Source organism: Parambassis ranga, chromosome 17 (genome assembly GCF_900634625.1).
Source record: "Parambassis ranga chromosome 17, fParRan2.1, whole genome shotgun sequence".
Taxonomy (NCBI): Eukaryota; Metazoa; Chordata; class Actinopteri; family Ambassidae; genus Parambassis; species Parambassis ranga.
Window position 1 is genome coordinate 2,188,113 of NC_041037.1, and position 16,660 is coordinate 2,204,772.

Below are 16,660 nucleotides of genomic sequence, written 5' to 3' on the forward strand. Positions count from 1 at the left end.
TCAAATCAATCACCTTTTTATTCCATGAGCTGTTGGATATTTTTCATGGAACACAGAGGTCGGCATGTTTCTACGTTAAATGTTTCATGATTCAGGAACATGAACAGAAAATGTCAGCCATGATTTTGTTGTGTGTTCAGCAGCTGTGAACATTCAGCAGCTTCCACATTTATAGTCAGGAAACAGGTTTCTTCCTCAAACCTCAGTCATCTGTACACATACCGAGGAACAGGTCCACTCTGAAACACAATGTGCTTGGTACTTCATATTTAAGCAGATGTAAACATGTTTGTCATTCATTATATCATAAAGCTTGTGTGTAGTGCTAAATGGGTACAGACATCCTACTCTGATTTTAAGATTTAAAAACAAAAAGTCAAAAAAGTCTTTGGCCATAAAATCCTTTAAAATAGTCTCTTTCTAAAGTACAAGTAAGTCAGGATTTCAGCTTTTTTTTTTTTACATAATCTTGACCACAAATGTGCATGTTTATCAAACATCAGCCGTAAAAGTCCTTTTTACACTGGACACACACGACCTTGGTGGAGTCGTGCTTAACGTCTTTTCACCGCTCCATCAGTGTTTCCATGTGTGCGAGTCTGTGTCTCTTTTAAAGGAATATTACCTTCTCTCTTCCCTTTTCTTTTCCCTTCTCGAGAACCTCTTTGGGGAAAGGAGGAGGTGCTGGTGGAGGAGGATCCTCGCTGCTCCACTTGTTTGTGCTGAAGGACTGAGATGTTTTTATGTTGTGGGCAGGTCCTGGTGCTCTGAAGGTTTCTGTAGAGAGGGGGAGGACTCTAAATTATACATGTATTAAGTTCATGTTAAATATTTCCTGACAGTGACACTGGTACACTATACTGAGAGCAACAAACTCCCTCACTGTTGTGATTCAAAAGAGTGCTGCTCATCCATTAACATTTTTACAATTAACTCGTCAAACTGTGTGTGTGGGGGTTTTGTCGTTTGTACCTGAATGTAGTATCCTTTGTGGACTGGCGTTCCTTTTGGCTCTCAGACTGCCTCCTTCTTTCCCCGTCACTCGGATCGGCAGCACCTGGTTCACATCTATAGAGGCTGGATGCAAACAGGATGTTCTTATTGATAACAGGTGTACAGTACATTACACCTGTAAGCTGAGGTACAAAGCCCTGCTCTGACCTGCGCTCTGTGTCCTCTGATGCGACCCCTTTGCCTTGACGCCCTTCTCCTTTCCTTTGGACAGACTGGCCAGCTTGGTGGGGATCTGCTGCTGCACAGCTGCGGGTTTGTGCACCTGGTTGGTGGTGCTGATCAGGTGCACGGGCATCTCAGGTTTGGCTGGTTGAGGGCTGATGCTCTCCTTACGCGGTGGGACCTTTGGAGGAATTTCAAGGGGTTCAGAGGCAGCATGTGGAGATAAAGTCAGATTAGCCCCTCCGTTCACAGTGCTTCCCCTGAACGATGGGTAACTCTGGAGACTCCAGGACTGTGGAGAGAGATTTAAGGGATGTCAATAATAGTTTCATTCTGATGAATCGACGCACAATAACGTCAGTGATATTGAATGAATCGGACTCCTCACTTGTGCAGGATCATCATAGTTGGAGTGTCCTGGATTCTGGTTGTACCTCAGCTTCAACCTTTCTTGCACCTTCTCCAAACGCTCCCTCTCCTGTTCAATTTGCTCCCTCTTCTTCTCCACAGACTTCGTGGTCTCCCTCAGCCTCTCCAGGCGCTGCTGGTAGTCTTCTTTCTGCCTCTCCAACTCGGCCTTCTCCTCATTCAGCTTCTCCTCCCACTTCCTGCACTCCTCCTCCCTCTGTTGCACCTGAGCCTCCAGAGCTTCGATTTGAATCCTCTGCCGCTCCCTCTCCTTCTCCCAGCGCTGCTGCTCCTCTCGGTGCTGAGCCTGCAGCTTGTGCACGTTGGCGATCTCCTCCTTCTGCTTCTCCAAGTTGCGCTGCTTCTCCTGCTCGAGTAGCACGCTGCTGTAGTGGCGTGCGTGATGACTGCTCTTAGACTTGAGGGCGTGCTGCAGCTCAATCTGGGTGTCCTGCTGGGTGACGATTGCCTGTATATAAAAAAAAAAAAAAAAAAAACTTTTATCAGCAATACTGCTTTTTAAAATCACATATCTCTCTTCTCAGATCTGCAGTCTTACCTGTAAGCTGTAGAGCCTCTGTGCGAGCATTATCAATCTGTCACACACCTAAAGGAGAAACACAAGCAGCTGTTATCATGGATTAGTATTTAAGCAATCTGCTTGATTGACAGAGGAAGAGAGAAGCATTACTTCTGGCTCAGTGAGATGGCTGGAGGATGTACTGGAGTTTGGCACTGGGAGGCAGTCAGTATCATCAGCCTGAAAGTTAAAAAGCACAAAAGAATCTAAACGTTTAGTCACCGGATAGATGTCAGGTTTAAATCCGTTACAGCTGCCTCACTCACAGACTCTTCAGGGCCTTCAGTGTAAAACCTTTCCTGCTGTTGGTCGCTGCCATCAGGCTGGTCGACTGCATCTCCATCTGAGCACAGTTTTGTCAATGTCTGTCCGGAGTTTATTCATTCAACTCAAAATGTGAGACACATTATGTAGAAAACGTCACTTACTTTTCATGATGCTGCCCACACTGTTGTCATTGCAGGTGCTGGACCTCCTGAGCGGCCCCTCCTGCAACTCACTGGGATTTAGATTCCTCATCCTCAGGAAGAACAGGTTCTGCAGGATTTCCACTTCAGTCAAAAACAAAAAAGACGATTCTTTAACATCCTTGACAGAAGATAAAATCTGTGCTCAAAACTAAAAGAACTTCCTCATCGTGACAAAATGTAAAAGTAAAACTAAGCGACTCTTCAACACAGAAACTAATGCCTCACCTTCATTGATGGCTCCGTTAAGCAGTGTCTCCCCCTGCTGGAGGTCGGTCATGTCTCCTCGGAGCAGCAGCCCTTTGTGGGGAGCTTCCTGCTCCGTCACCTCCTCATAGAGAGCAGCAAAAATCTGCTGCTTCTCCCACAGCATGTGCCTTATCTGCTCATCCCTCAGCTTCAGATTATCTACAGAGAAAATGTAACATGTGACTTCATGCCATAAGACTGTAACACCTCTGTGTTTGATTATGCTGTAAATAATGTTCATACTGTTACCGTCAGAGGTACATTTTTAGTTTGCTTGAGTGTCTGTATTTTGCTGCTGCTATAGTGAAATTTCCCAGCTTGGGATGAATAAAGTATTTTCTATTCTATTCTATACATTTGTCCTAAATTCTCATCAATCAAATCCTCAAGACCATTCTTTTATACTGTAAATATTATAGATGGAAAAAAGAGAAAACATGAAAGTGCCTGGATGTATTTTAGTGTAAGATGTTTTCCACCAATCTCCCATAATCAAACACTTACTAGACTTAATCTCGACTCCTACCTTCAAATTGTTGCAGCCTTTTAATCTGGTTGCTGTACAGCTCCTCCACTCGATGACTTGTAAAATTAAAAGACAACATTTTAAGACCACGTAAATCTTCTACATCCCAAAACAAAGATCTCTTTTTTTCTTTTTTTAATTCAACCTCATGATGTCATATATGCCGTTTTCATCTTTCTGTCACTGAAGCTATTCATGTTGCTGCTTGTGTTGCCACTGAGTATTCCAGTGGGAAAGGGACATCTATATGTACCCCCTATATGTGCTGAGTGTGCAGCTGTCACTTTTTATTCTTCAAGATTCACTTCTATTATCAAATGCATTTGCAACCAACATTAACACTTCTTTATCGAAGCGCTGAGCTCACCAGTCCGCGGCTTCTCGGATGAGTTGTGTCCATGTGGCGCGCTCCTCCTTGGAGCCTGTGTGGATCTCATACATTTCCGGCACACTGGAGGTGCTTGTGCAGATCAGGTACATGGCTTTGTCTTCATGGGCCACTTCCCTGACTATCAATTCTCGAAGGGAGATCACAGGTGGTTTGTTTTCCTGTAGAGGACGCGTTAATGTCTCCCTTAAAAGGTCACATTTTGTTACCAACACAAAGCAATGTTGCAGCGGAACTCACCAGAGCAGCAAAAACCAGCTTCTGATCTTTCTCTTGCAAGAGGAGAAGCACGTCTGACAGCAACACGGCGTAAATGTCTGCAGAGTCAGATTAAAGCATCAGCAAAAACAACACAAGGCCTCTGATTTCAGTCACATGTGACACTGCGATTCAAAATTTGGTTTTTATACTGGTTCTCTGAGTCTTTTGTTTTTCAAAAAACAATTTGTGAAAACAGACAGGAACCATCGTTCCTCAGTTTTATCAAAATGAAATGCGTCACCATTTGAATGAGTCATTACTGCAGCTTTAAGCAAATAAAAGGTGCATAATGACACGAATCCTCGGATATGCTGAAGGGAGAGTCTTCACACCAGGGCGGACAAACAAAAAGCTGTTTGAAGATTTTTTTCTCTGGCAGTGATGTGACAAAGTGGATAATCCTGCTGCTCATTTAACCATCAGTCTGGAAAAAACACCTCGTCACAGACCTTTTTGTCTACCGGGGGACTTCCATGTGACGTTGCCTTCATGCAGCAGCGTCCGTTTTTCTTCGTTCAGAAGATCCTCTCTCTGAAACATCCCGCCATCCTTCATCCGGCCGCATTTCGGCTCCAGACGCAGGCTGATCTCTCGCAGACGAGCAACTTTCTCGTAGACAGAGACCTGAGTGTTCACCTGGGAGATGGTGTTTTTGATCAACCCCAAACCTTCAACCAGGGACCTGTGCTCTTCTGTGTCGGCTGTAAAACGCAGAAAATATTTTCATCGTATACACACAGCAGTGCATCCAGGACATTTTTTTAATGTTTCGGCGAGTTGTCACCTTCAGTGTTCTGTATGATCCGCTCCACCAGGACGGGATATTTTGTGATGCGTTGAGTCACCAACAAGAAACATTCAGGGACTCCCAGCCTGCGCACCAGAGGCAGCTGGCCGATTTTCTGTTGATCGAATGTATCACTTTAATACACACCTGTTTGTGATGCCAATCCCAGTGCACCTTCTACGCAACAACACACAACTGCAGGCCTGATCACTTTGACATTCACGAGGACGTGTGGATTTCTTACTTTAATCAGAATCTGCAGCTTCTTGTTGTTCTGCATCTGTTCTTTGTAGAAGCTGTTGGCTTCACCGTGATGGCTGCAAAACTCACTGTAGGACTCCATCATCTGTTGCCCCTTTAAACCTGAAAACTACACAAAGAGGAATGGCATTAACAATGACAGGGACTGCCTCACATTTACTGAAACATTCTTTATTTAACTACACGTAGTCATTTAAACAGTATAGGAAGTCAATGAACAGCAGACATTTTTACACATGGGGAAGAAAGCAGTGCAGAGGTCAGCAGGAAATGCAATGAACCAGTTCCATTCTGTAACAGCATCAACATGTCCATTTGCTTACTGTGAACCGCCTGGTGTATTACCTGCTTTATCACAAGCGGCAACCTTCGGGCCTCAAAGTTGAAGCCCATGCGGAAGTGTCAAAACTTGTAATTCACGCTGCAACAGCTGGGGGCTGGCTCCAAAAGCGAGTCATTTCCCATAGACTCCCATGTTAAAATGGCCGACTTCACAGCAGAAAAGAACATGTTTACAGCCTGGTACAAAAAAAAAAAAAAAAAAAATCGCTCTGGTCTCAGATGATAGGTTCTCTTCTAGTGTCGATTGTACGGGGGGTGAATTTTTTTACAACTCACTCGTTTCAATAGTATTCGGAATTAAAATTACGCATAATTATGGGCGTTGCTGCTTGAGTGACTGACAGTTGACGTATCACAACGTGAGTTTCCTGCTTCCACGATCGCCCGCCCCCCTAAACCCCGCTCGTGCTCCCCCTCTTTGTCCATATTCGGAGTTTTGGCGGACGTGACGCTGCCAACATGGCGGCGGTCATCACGTCCCGGAACCTCCCACCGAGCCTCAAAACGGCTCTTTAGAAACAAACGGGTGACGTCACAGAAGCTCTGTCCATAGTTTTTACTCCACCACGTCCTGACATACGGCTGTAAAAGCGACTTTAACGACAAAGCAGGTAAAACAAAATGCAGCATGTGCACCAAAAATGACCAGGGTAGGTACAGAGTGTGCAGCATGGGTGCAAAATGTGAGATGCTGCCAAGCAGGAAAAACAACAGCAAACCATTTAACACAACTTATCCTAACCGGCCAACAAGACCACAAACCCGTTCTAGCATTTTGAGCCTGTCACAACATTAACAATCTGTGCTGTAATCCCATTTGTGGCGGCTAGATTACAAGTGAAGCTCGCCAACAGCACTGCCTGTTGTAGGAATTCAAGCATAGCATTCAGGGAAAGTAAACTGCTGACAAGATGGGTGTCATGATGCAACCCTAACTGTTTTTTGAAACAATGCAGCACCAAAGGCAACCATCTGAAGTCAGGATGCTGGTGGCCTGCTTGGGTGTCGACCACCCACCTAAGTTACTCTCAAACTCCACCTCAATTCTGGATTATTGCTTCAGTTGTTTTGCATTTATACCTGAAAGTTACATGAAGCGGATGAGATCAGATTTTCCTACCTGAGCGATGAGAATATCTCCCAGCTGTGTGATGTAGTAGTTGTTCGGGCTTCCTTCCTCCTGACTTTGTGCTTGGCGCAGTTTGAGCATGTTGAGGAAGTCCTGGTGGAGGCTGAGCAGACTGTCCACACCAGGGAAGAGCTGCTCCAGCCTGGCCTCCTCGATCAGAAAAGACCGCTTCAGCTCATACATGTAGACATGGAGGAGGATTTTCAAGGTGCGGACGTGATGCATCTCTGTTTGGATCAACTCTAGGACATTGGAAAAGATGAACTTGGTGATTACCTAATACTTTCCACATTCAAACATAATCATGCAGCAATAAAAACTGGAAAATATTTTTGTACAGAAAATACAATCAGGTGTTCCCATCAAAAGGGCCTGTGAGGAAAAGAAAATCATTACATATTTAGTGGCAGTTAAACCTTTCAATCATTTGCAAATATTTATCTTTCACAACAGGTCATGAGAAAATTCTGTCCCTGTGGGTCAAACTAATTTAAAAGGTTCTTAAAATTCAGTTTAATGTCTTGTGTCAGCCTACCATACATGACGTCTTGTCTTTTAATGGCCTCTTTGTTTAGGACCTTCAGGTAGTTCTGGTCCACAGCCAGGCTCCAGGAGTCTGCCTCCAGATTCTGGGCATCGAACTCCAGCTCACCTCGCAGCAGAGCATAATAGGAGTCTGAATGACACACACACACAGCCACGGTAGGACAAATTTCACATACATGTGTGTGCCAACGCTTGAATAACAGTCAGGTACACACAAAAAATATCTGCAACAAATTTAAACTTTCAGCTTTATGCCACAAAGCTTCTTCAGGCTATTATGACAAAAGGTATGAGAGTCTTTCAGCACCTTTTCATCACACTGACAGTGCTGACTGACCTTCTAGGTTGATGGGCTCAGCCAAGGAGGACGCCAGAGACACAGTGTCCTCGGGCCTAAAACGCGGGCCATCAACGTCATCCATCTCCGCCGGGCCGGATCTAAGTGGCATGTAATGAGACAAGACTCCACCGGTAAATTCAAACGTAAGAGACTTCACATGATTTAGAAAAATCTGAATCACATACAATGAAAAAATTATGCGACTACATTTGAATTTCAGCAGCTGGGCTTTGACTGGAAAACAATTTGTTACATGCAAGAGGAAAAATGGCACCAAGGCACTGCCAGTTTTTAGTGTGGTCACATGATGGAAAAGCAGACACTGTGACCAACCTGGGACTCGTGTCGCTGTAAGAAGAGGAAACAGGTTGAGCGACTGATTTTTTTGGGGATGACAGTCATGCCTGGACTGAGGAAGCCGGCATGGAGGCCATTGGAAATGGCCGGAGAGACACTGTCCCCAGGGCTGTGTGAGAGAAACTGACCGTCAATGAGTAACATCTGGAGTTTGAATACAAGAATGCATGGGAACGAAGATAAAAAGATGTTTGTCTGTTTACAAGATTCTATAAAAAGTCATGTCTCCACTGTGAGTTTATGCAGCCAGTACATTTACCTCTACAGCATTTTAAAGAGTGAGGAACAGAACCTAATGGCCTTATAAAAATCAGTATATTTAAAAAAAGCTTTCCTACTACAGACTGTTATATTGTGATCCCTAAAATAAACAAATCAACTGGATAAATAAATGTGAAGATCACTTCCTACAGTGGTCACCCAGGACAATGCTACCAGTGATGAGATAAGTAACAAAAAAATAGACATACCTTTATTATTTGTTTCCTGAAAACAGTGTCCTTTTGCCCACTGACTCACAGGTCCTCACACCAACCAGCTAGCTACCAAAGGGAAAAAAAGGAGTGGAAGAATGAATCCAAACAACAGGCCTGTGTCAAAACTAAGCGTTTCCCTTACAGAGGGAACTGGTTTGGCTGCAACAGCACAGCTCAAGTCAGACCAGCTTCCAGGCAAAGATAACTGACAAGCTGTGCAAGGTGAAAACAGTGCTACTATGGTAACGGCAGCTACTTAATGGTATCACACTAGCACAGGAACAAGACAACCACATGGAACAACATTTACAGCTACTGTACTTCACAGAGGCATAACAATGCAACCATGCCACCTTATCCGGTCAGCATTTTCCTCCGAGATACACATCTGTCAGGGCAGGGTGTGCAAGCGATGACTGACAGATCCTTTTCACTCCCATCGTAAAGTGTCATATGTTCATTCTTAAATACAAACCTATCCTCTCCTCGTCTGGGATGCAGGGTGACTCAGCTCGCTTTCCGAGTTCTGTCTTCCACAGTGATACTGGAAAAAAAGACACAAAAAGGAAAAAAATCATCTTTTTGAGGCAGCCCAAAAAAAACACACGAGGAAAATCCAGAAAGCAGCTGACAATGAGTGTGTCTGGGTGACAGCCTGTCTGAGTTTGTGTGTCCCAGTTTTAGCAGTGTGGCCGCTGGCTGTGTCTCACATGAGTGCATGTGGACACATACTAATGGGGCACCGAGGGTCAAGGTCAAGAGATCCATTGTTTTATATAAACACCTCCACCTTATTCAGCAGCAGGAGCAGAGTCTGGGAGGCAAGAGGAGGATCAGTAATGCATGACGGAAAACAGCTGATAAGCCCAAACTGCATGTTATTTCTATCTAATTGTATACAAGCTCTCTTAGTTGCACAAAGTATTAGAAGAAAAGAAGCACTCTCGACACACCTAAACACACAACACTGTTTGATTAAAGCTGCAACACAAACACAAGGATCTCTCAGACCTAGCTTGCTAGCTTCTGGCTCTTTTTGAGCAAAAACCTCAAACACTAATTGTTTGGAGGAAAATAAACACATAAAAACAGCATGCACATCACAAGCTGTGCCTGCAAATGTCAGAGTTGTAAAGCAGTCCAACTCCCAATGCATTTTATGCTGCTAGATTAGATGCTTGAGCAATGACGCTCAATAGTCTCTAAATTATGCAACAGGTGACTTATTAAAAATAACAAAAAAACTCCCTCTTGTTTTAAATAATAATTTAAGAGACATGGTGTCTGCGAAAAGGGCTATTTGTAGTTGTAGTTTGGCTGTGTGTGGTCAATAATCTGTTTTTATAATAACGACAATAAGGGATTGGAAATCAAAGCCAATGCCCAAGTTCAAAGTGGCCTCATGAGGCAAAACCATAAAAGCAAACAGGTCCCCATAATATAGATAAATAATCACGTTTACACCCTGGTACAAAATGGCTTTTGTTATTTAACTTAAGTATATTAAGGCTTAAAAATATGCAATAATAAAAAAAAGGGAAGGCTTTAAGCTCCAGGGCTTCGGCCATTCTTGGATTAATATGGGGATGGAAAACGGTGATGGCTATAGCTTCCACACTGAGCTTCAAAACACCCCAGGTAACCCATTTAAATCTTATTTTTAGAAGGACTAACATTATTTGAAGTTAGTGGAAGCCTTTGCAGGAGCCTAATGGGAAATCTAATCAAGCTCATTTGTGTATATAAAGTGCTGTACAGTATCACAAACATAATGCATGCATCATTTTTGTATGTATAAAATAAGGAGGAAAATCCTAATATGATTTTTCAGACTACTCTTCCCTATGCTGTTAACTGACAAATGTAAGTATTATATTTAAAATTCAAACCTCTCAGCACACAAAGAAAAAAAACAACACATTCTAGCATTTTAGGCACTTTTTCCCAGGCTCCTGTTACTTTCTTTAAAAACTTTCTTCGAAGCTTTACGGTCTGTTATTATGCATATTGTGGTTGTATGGTTCAGCCGCTTGTTGTAAGAAGCAGCCACACCTCAAAATGATTCACCCATAATGGGCGGAGAGGGAACCGAGTAGCATGAAATGCAGGTCATTCCCTACAAGAGAAAAAACAAGACCAGCGAGTCTGCCAAGTATCCTGCAGAGGCCAGAGAGGCTGAGGAGGCAGCTGATGAATGCTGTTTGTGTGAAGCAGCAAGTTTCAGTCAGGAAGAGTCAAGGCCTAATAATAGCAACACCGGGATTATTAAAACAAGCGAGAGCTCCTGATGATCTGTCGTGACAACACAACCAGGACATCGACGGCTAACAGCTGTGAAACCATACCCAGGTTATATAGACACAACAGAGACCAGTGATCCCTGTTGCTCTGATTACTAATAAACCCTGAAGGCTGTGCAGTGTTTGTCTCACAGTAGGAGTAATTCGTCAAAACAGTAACACATTTAACTCGCACTTGATGACCACCAGCCTTGACACATAGTTTACTCATTAACCTCTAGATACTGGCTGTTTGTATCCTCAGTAACATGCATGCCAATGTGCTTCTGTCAGTGTGTACTCGACAGGAAGGGACAGCGATGCCATTCCAGGTAAACCTCTGCACGTCATAATCATGCAGTATAAGTGGGAATTCATCTTAACAGTCTGCACAGCAATACCACCCAATAACACTGTGATTCAGCCATGAACGAATGCAGACTTATTGATTAATGCGACGGCTTGCAGGACAATAGAAACAGTTTGCAAACCATCCCTTAAACTATGCAACATGTGGTAAAAGCACTTTGACAACACACGTGCTTCCAGAAGACCCATAAATGCAATTTCCCCATTGTGGGACTAATAAAGGTTTCTTAATCTTAATCTTAAAAGTGACTAAGAATGAGTTGGGATGCTAAAATAAATCAAAACAAGTATTTCTGAGGTGATGTTATATATCACTGAGGGGTAGCAGACAAAGCAAACAAATCATTAAACAACAAGTGAGTCCCAGCCAGGTGTTTGCAGCAGTGTGTCACTCCGCGCTCTATGTTTTGTAAAAAAAAAAAAAGTATCACTCCGCTTACACTCACCTGACACTCCAAAGTGAAATAAAATGTGATTATTTAGAACCATTTTCCTCTAAAACACGGCAAATAAACAAACAATACCGGAGAAGTTGTGCACGTCGTTCATTAAAATACACAGCTGGTCCACGTTACCATTAAAGTTGTGTGTTTAAAGTGTAATAAAAGTAGCGTATTCCAAATACGAGCAATGCAGACGTTACTTGAAAATGTTTCCCCACGGAATAAGTGTCAGATTAAATCAACAGAAACAGGTGCAGTGGAGCGGAAAGTCAGGAAACAGCAGCAGGTGACTTTATTATTAACTATTAGCTTCTGCTATTTATGCTAATTTAGCTTCTGAACTGACACAGTAACGTAACACCTGCCTGGCACTGGCTGATGTATAGATTTATATCCCTACTCGTATTCAGAATAAATAATAATTAACACGTAAAATGATAGATTATGAGCGTATGTCGAGTTATAAAACTAACAAGTGTCCGCTGTAAACTGCTCTTTTCATGTTAGCGACGTAAAGTTAGTATGCTAGTTTAGCTAGCTAACCTGTTGGTGTTGTGCAGGTTCGCCACCTGTGACTGTTAGCAACACAAAAAACTATTAAACAGTTTCATCTTACCCGTAGTTGAAGAGAAGCATCGACATGAAACAGAGAAGTTTCTGTTTAAATCCAGCTAAAAGCAGGTGAACGTGGGAAATGATGTCTCTTCACAGCTGCTACTGAACAGGAGGAGGAGGAGGAGGAGGAAGAGGAGGAGGAAGAGGAGGATGCCTCAGGAGGAACAAGTGCACATAAGTAAGAAAATGGAGAAGACGAGGAGGTGGTTAAAGAAACCCCAGCCTCCTCTGGATCTGCCCTCCTCCTGCTCCTCCTTCTCCTTCTCTTCCTCCTCCTCCTGCTCCTCCTCCTCCTCCTGCTCCTCCTGCTCCTCCTCTTCCTCCTTCTCTTCCTCCTCCTCCTTCTCTTCCTCCTCCTCTTCCTCCTCCTCCTCTTCCTCCTCCTCCTTCTCTTCCTCCTCCTCCTGCTCCTCCTCCTCCTCCTCTTCCTCCTCCTTCTCTTCCTCCTCCTCCTCTTCCTCCTTCTCTTCCTCCTCCTCCTGCTCCTCCTCCTCCTCCTCCTCCTCTTCCTCCTTCTCTTCCTCCTCCTCCTGCTCCTCCTCCTCCTCCTGCTCCTCCTCCTCCTTCTCTTCCTCCTCCTCCTCTTCCTCCTCGGCCGCTTCAGGGCGACACATTCCTACAGGTGATTTAAATGAAAGCAGACATGAGGCAAAAAGTCAGCTCCACCTGTTCATTGTCCTTCCTTTCCCTTCAGAAAACAGACTATTCATCAACGTTAAGGTCAGAATTGAGGAAAGAATCACAATAAAAGTCAGAATAAAGGGGAAAAAGACACAATTTGAGTCTGAACTCAAAGAAAAAATATCTATTAAAGTCAGAATTATATGGAAAAAAAGTCCAAATAAAGTCAGAATTCAGATATTAAAGTCAGAAATGTGAAGAACAAAAACAAAAACTAAAGAAAATAGCCCATGGGCCAGGCGACAGGTCGGTACCGCTCAGGCTGAGTGCAAAGGCTGCTTAGACTTTTTGAAAAGATGCATGTCTGTAGTCAACATTTGGGTTTGATAACCCTGCTGAAGTCACAGCTAAATTATGTTATCAGCTGTTAAAGTTACCTCCCTCCCTGCATTTTTGACACTGGTGCATGTCTTAGTATTGGCTCTTGTTAAGGACACATTTGAATTTTTATTATTATGTTATTATTATATTATATTATTATGTTTGGTATCATTTCAAGTTCTTTTGTGAATACTTTTGAGAAGTAGTACAGTGGACACTGGAGCTCATCAAACTATACAAAATTCAAACATGACTAAGGGTTCATAAAGTGTATAATTTACCCATATTACTCATTCTGAGGGGCTGATTTTCAGCCTTATATCAGGCGGACAGGTGTCCTCTCTCTGACTTTAGACTTTAGCTAATTTGCGCCACCTACTGGATTGTTAGAAGCACTTGAGAAGTACAACTTTTGATCAAATGCATGGGGTTAAATTGCATCTTATTCCTTTAGAAAACTCGTGTTTGCTCCAATGACAGGTAGGCAGACGAACCTGCTCATAGTCAGTGCTGACAGAATAAGTCACCAATAACTTTCCATATACAACTTAATGCCAGGAAAATAACAGTGGCATTAGGATGAATAGTGCACCATTTTATTAAAGATGAAGTATTGTTGCCTCACTCTTGTTGTCAGTGGATTAATGTCAAAGGTTTTAAAGATTTTAGGAGTCAAGCTGTGTTTTTATCCAGCTGTGCTTCTGGTGTCCAATCATATTCTGCCTCAATTATAACCCAAGAGAGGTTGAGATAAAAATCAATGTTCAGTATTTTTTTAAAATGATGATGATAATCAGAGTTAATCCTATTTTGTTTTACTTTACTGACTTGGTTTCATTGATTAAAGCTGCAAAAGCCTTAAATGAGAACACAGGCTGTGACCCAGTACGTGGAGGATGTGGATCCTTTTTCTCAGCGTCTTGGACCTCCAGATTTTGAGTGAAGACATCATCATCACCAGACTTCATCTTCCATCTTGTAGGAAGAGGCAGCAGTCTGTGGGTGACCACCAGTGGCTGTGAGACATCTGGATGACAGCCACCAGATGGCGCTAACTTTGCAGTTTTTAATAACCCAAAACAGAAGAAGTATTGACTTCAGACTAAAAAGAGTGCCTTCTACCAAAGGCCGCGAACTTATCAATCACCCCTTGTGTCCTGTGGTCAGATAAATACATGTGAATCTGCTCTTCAGTACCAGGGAGATGCTGACAGAGTGACAGCGAAGCAGCACGTTGATATGTGGACACTGTGATTCCTGCCTGCACTGTGATAGCACAACAATCCACACTAAATATAATTATGAGTTTTTATATTATATAACTGAACAGATTTTGCCTAATCACTTCATTATTAGTATCTAATGCTGTGCAGCTTCTATCACAGTTCACTTTTCATCGTTACACAGTAGGTGGCGCCATTGTACCATAGTCTTCATCAGCTGAATTCATTCATTCATTCATTCATTCATTCAGCGGACTGGAGCCTGAGGTGCAGAGCACCCTCAGCATTCACTCATCAACACACACAACAAATACAAACAGCACGTGACAAAAGCTTTGATTACTGATGTGATTGATGACGTATTATCGGCCTGAATTATGCTGACAGATATTCTGATGCACAGCTTTTTTATTAAAATCTTTGTTTTTTTTCTTGAATACCAGATTCTAAGGTCACACGTCACTGTCGTCTCCACTGGGATATTACTCAGGCTCCTTGGATGAGCTTACCTTTCTGCTTTAGAAGAACCAAAAACAGTTCCTACATACATATGGTTCCCAACATGTCTTTCAGAAAAGAGACTTTTTTTTGGTCCTTTAAACTCCATAAACTAAACTTTCCTTTGTGCATGCGTCTCTACTGCAAACAGTGATGATGAGCTTAAAAAAACAGCAGCTAACTGCTGTAAACACTTTAAATAAGACCAACTATCACCAGCTTATGTTGTTTGCATGACACAAAAATAAAAATATAAAACCTAAACAATATTTGTGAACATGGAAATGCGACAGAGACAAAAAAAAAAAGTCCCTCCCCTTGTCTGACAGTAATAAAAGCAGTGCCGGAGCCTCGTCATGAATGCACCTTGCTGCATTATTTACAGCACTATTTTATTTGATCTTGATATGATGGGCAGACATCTTAAGCTGAAGACGCCAAACACTCCTCCTCCTCCTCCTCCTCCTCCTCGCATAGTAAATATAGTAAAAAGACCAAGTGCTGTTGGTTGATCATGAGTCAAAAAAAAAAAAAAAAGCAAATTAGTATGATTTTCTGGATTAGAAAAAATAAACATTAAAGACTAACATGTAAAAACATTTTTTTTTCTATGACCGGAAAAACCTCAAGAATGACAACATATCAACTATGTACAAAAAAACATCAATATAATATATATTTATATATTTTTTTTTATCTTCTATACCCACTAAAATATACCAATGAAGCAGCTATTGGTCAATCTGAGGAACTCCAATATGTTTTTGAAAACAGTTTAAATATCCTTCAGCTGTAAATGTGAAAACTCAAAAAAGAAAAAGAAGAAAAAGAAAAAAGAAAGACAAGTAAATAAATTAAAAAAATACAATCCGGCAAAAGTTTTCTGTTTATCTTGTGTCCATTTTGGAATACTGCAGATTGTGAGGAGTTAAGCCACTTCAACCAGCTTCTCCGGTGGATAAGAGTTTTGTTCGAGGATGATCTGGACCATCCAACAACAGAGAGAGAGAGAGTTCCCGAAGCCTTTCCTTGTTTCAGTTTATCGTCCGTTTAGCGTACAAAGATTCAGTTCCATGACAACTGAAATAGGCCACAGACAAAATAGAAGGACACTTTTTTTATAAGTGTGTGTGTGTGTGTGTGTGTGTGGGGGGGGGGGTCCTTTTGGTAAATTCATGGCATGGGAGTCTGAGGCGACACAGTCTGGGCATGAGGGGAGGGGACAGTGGGTTTAGCAGCCTTCTTGTTTGTCAAGAGTTTGTTTCACAGTTGAATCCATTATCCACCCGAATTCTAGCACAAAACTTGGCAATATACATATACAGTTTTAGAAACTACAATCGCAAAGATTCATCCTTTTAAATACAAAAAAAGTGTCTTCTGGCGTCGGTGCGAGGGCGTCCTGTAGTGTGTGTTTGTGGCATCTGAAGAGAAAAATAAAGTCCTGAGATATGCACTGAGGGGCGACTGAAGAGAGTGATACACGTTGTGATCTATATAAAATGACAACGAAAAAATAAAAAATATATTTAAATCTATAGCGTCGATGCGTTGTGTGCGGGATGTGTGCAGTATGTTATGAGGGGCTGGACCGTGGCAGGGCCAGTATTCGCCCGTTGGTCTTTCCCCCGTTCATGTGTGTGAACGGGATGTGGTGCTCTTCGTAGCTGCCCCTCAGCCCCATGGAGGAGCCCTCGTCCCTGTCCAGACAGTGCTCCCTCTGGGAGTACGATGAAGGGTCCAGCGGGATGCTCTCCATGTTTTCCATGTCCAGGTCGAAATCCTCGCTCTCCGGCGGCTTGTTCTCCTCGCTGTAGAAGAAGGAGACCTCCTGGAAGGAAGGATGCAGGTCCTCCCGCAGCATCTCGATGATCTCCTGGAAGGTGGGCCGCATCTTGGGGTTGTACTGCCAACACATCTGCATCAGGTTGTGTCTGC

The 16,660-nt window shown here is 42.8% G+C and overlaps 2 protein-coding genes across 8 annotated transcripts in view; both read right to left on the reverse strand.

Moving 5' to 3' along the window:
- Positions 1-12,162, reverse strand: arhgef18a (rho/rac guanine nucleotide exchange factor (GEF) 18a). Of its 4 annotated transcripts, none has more exons than XM_028426977.1 (23): positions 12,001-12,162; positions 8,769-8,837; positions 8,288-8,355; positions 7,794-7,926; positions 7,458-7,558; positions 7,110-7,250; positions 6,566-6,816; positions 5,087-5,212; positions 4,840-4,957; positions 4,505-4,756; positions 4,035-4,111; positions 3,774-3,955; positions 3,407-3,462; positions 2,860-3,039; positions 2,593-2,715; positions 2,431-2,507; positions 2,276-2,344; positions 2,144-2,191; positions 1,565-2,053; positions 1,162-1,468; positions 973-1,077; positions 626-777; positions 1-239 (listed from the first exon to the last, which is right to left on the reverse strand). In XM_028426977.1, exons 5-23 carry the CDS (start codon positions 7,540-7,542, stop codon positions 207-209), a joined length of 2,871 nt encoding a protein of 956 aa, XP_028282778.1. In that variant the 5' UTR covers positions 7,543-7,558; positions 7,794-7,926; positions 8,288-8,355; positions 8,769-8,837; positions 12,001-12,162; the 3' UTR covers positions 1-206. The 4 variants fall into 4 exon arrangements, with proteins under 4 accessions (XP_028282778.1, XP_028282777.1, XP_028282780.1 ...); XM_028426976.1 differs by having other exon boundaries at positions 8,288-8,359; XM_028426979.1 differs by having other exon boundaries at positions 1-777; positions 8,288-8,359.
- Positions 12,163-14,614: 2,452 nt separating this feature from the next.
- The window catches only part of insra (insulin receptor a), a 42,305-nt gene continuing 40,259 nt past the window's right edge, over positions 14,615-16,660 (reverse strand). For 3 of the 4 annotated variants that reach the window (XM_028426760.1, XM_028426758.1, XM_028426759.1), the window contains exon 21: positions 16,299-16,656. In XM_028426760.1, the coding sequence (XP_028282561.1) occupies positions 16,299-16,656 (358 nt within the window). Of the gene's footprint in view, positions 16,657-16,660 lie in introns of all 4 variants that reach the window. The other variant, XM_028426757.1, reaches the window with a different exon arrangement.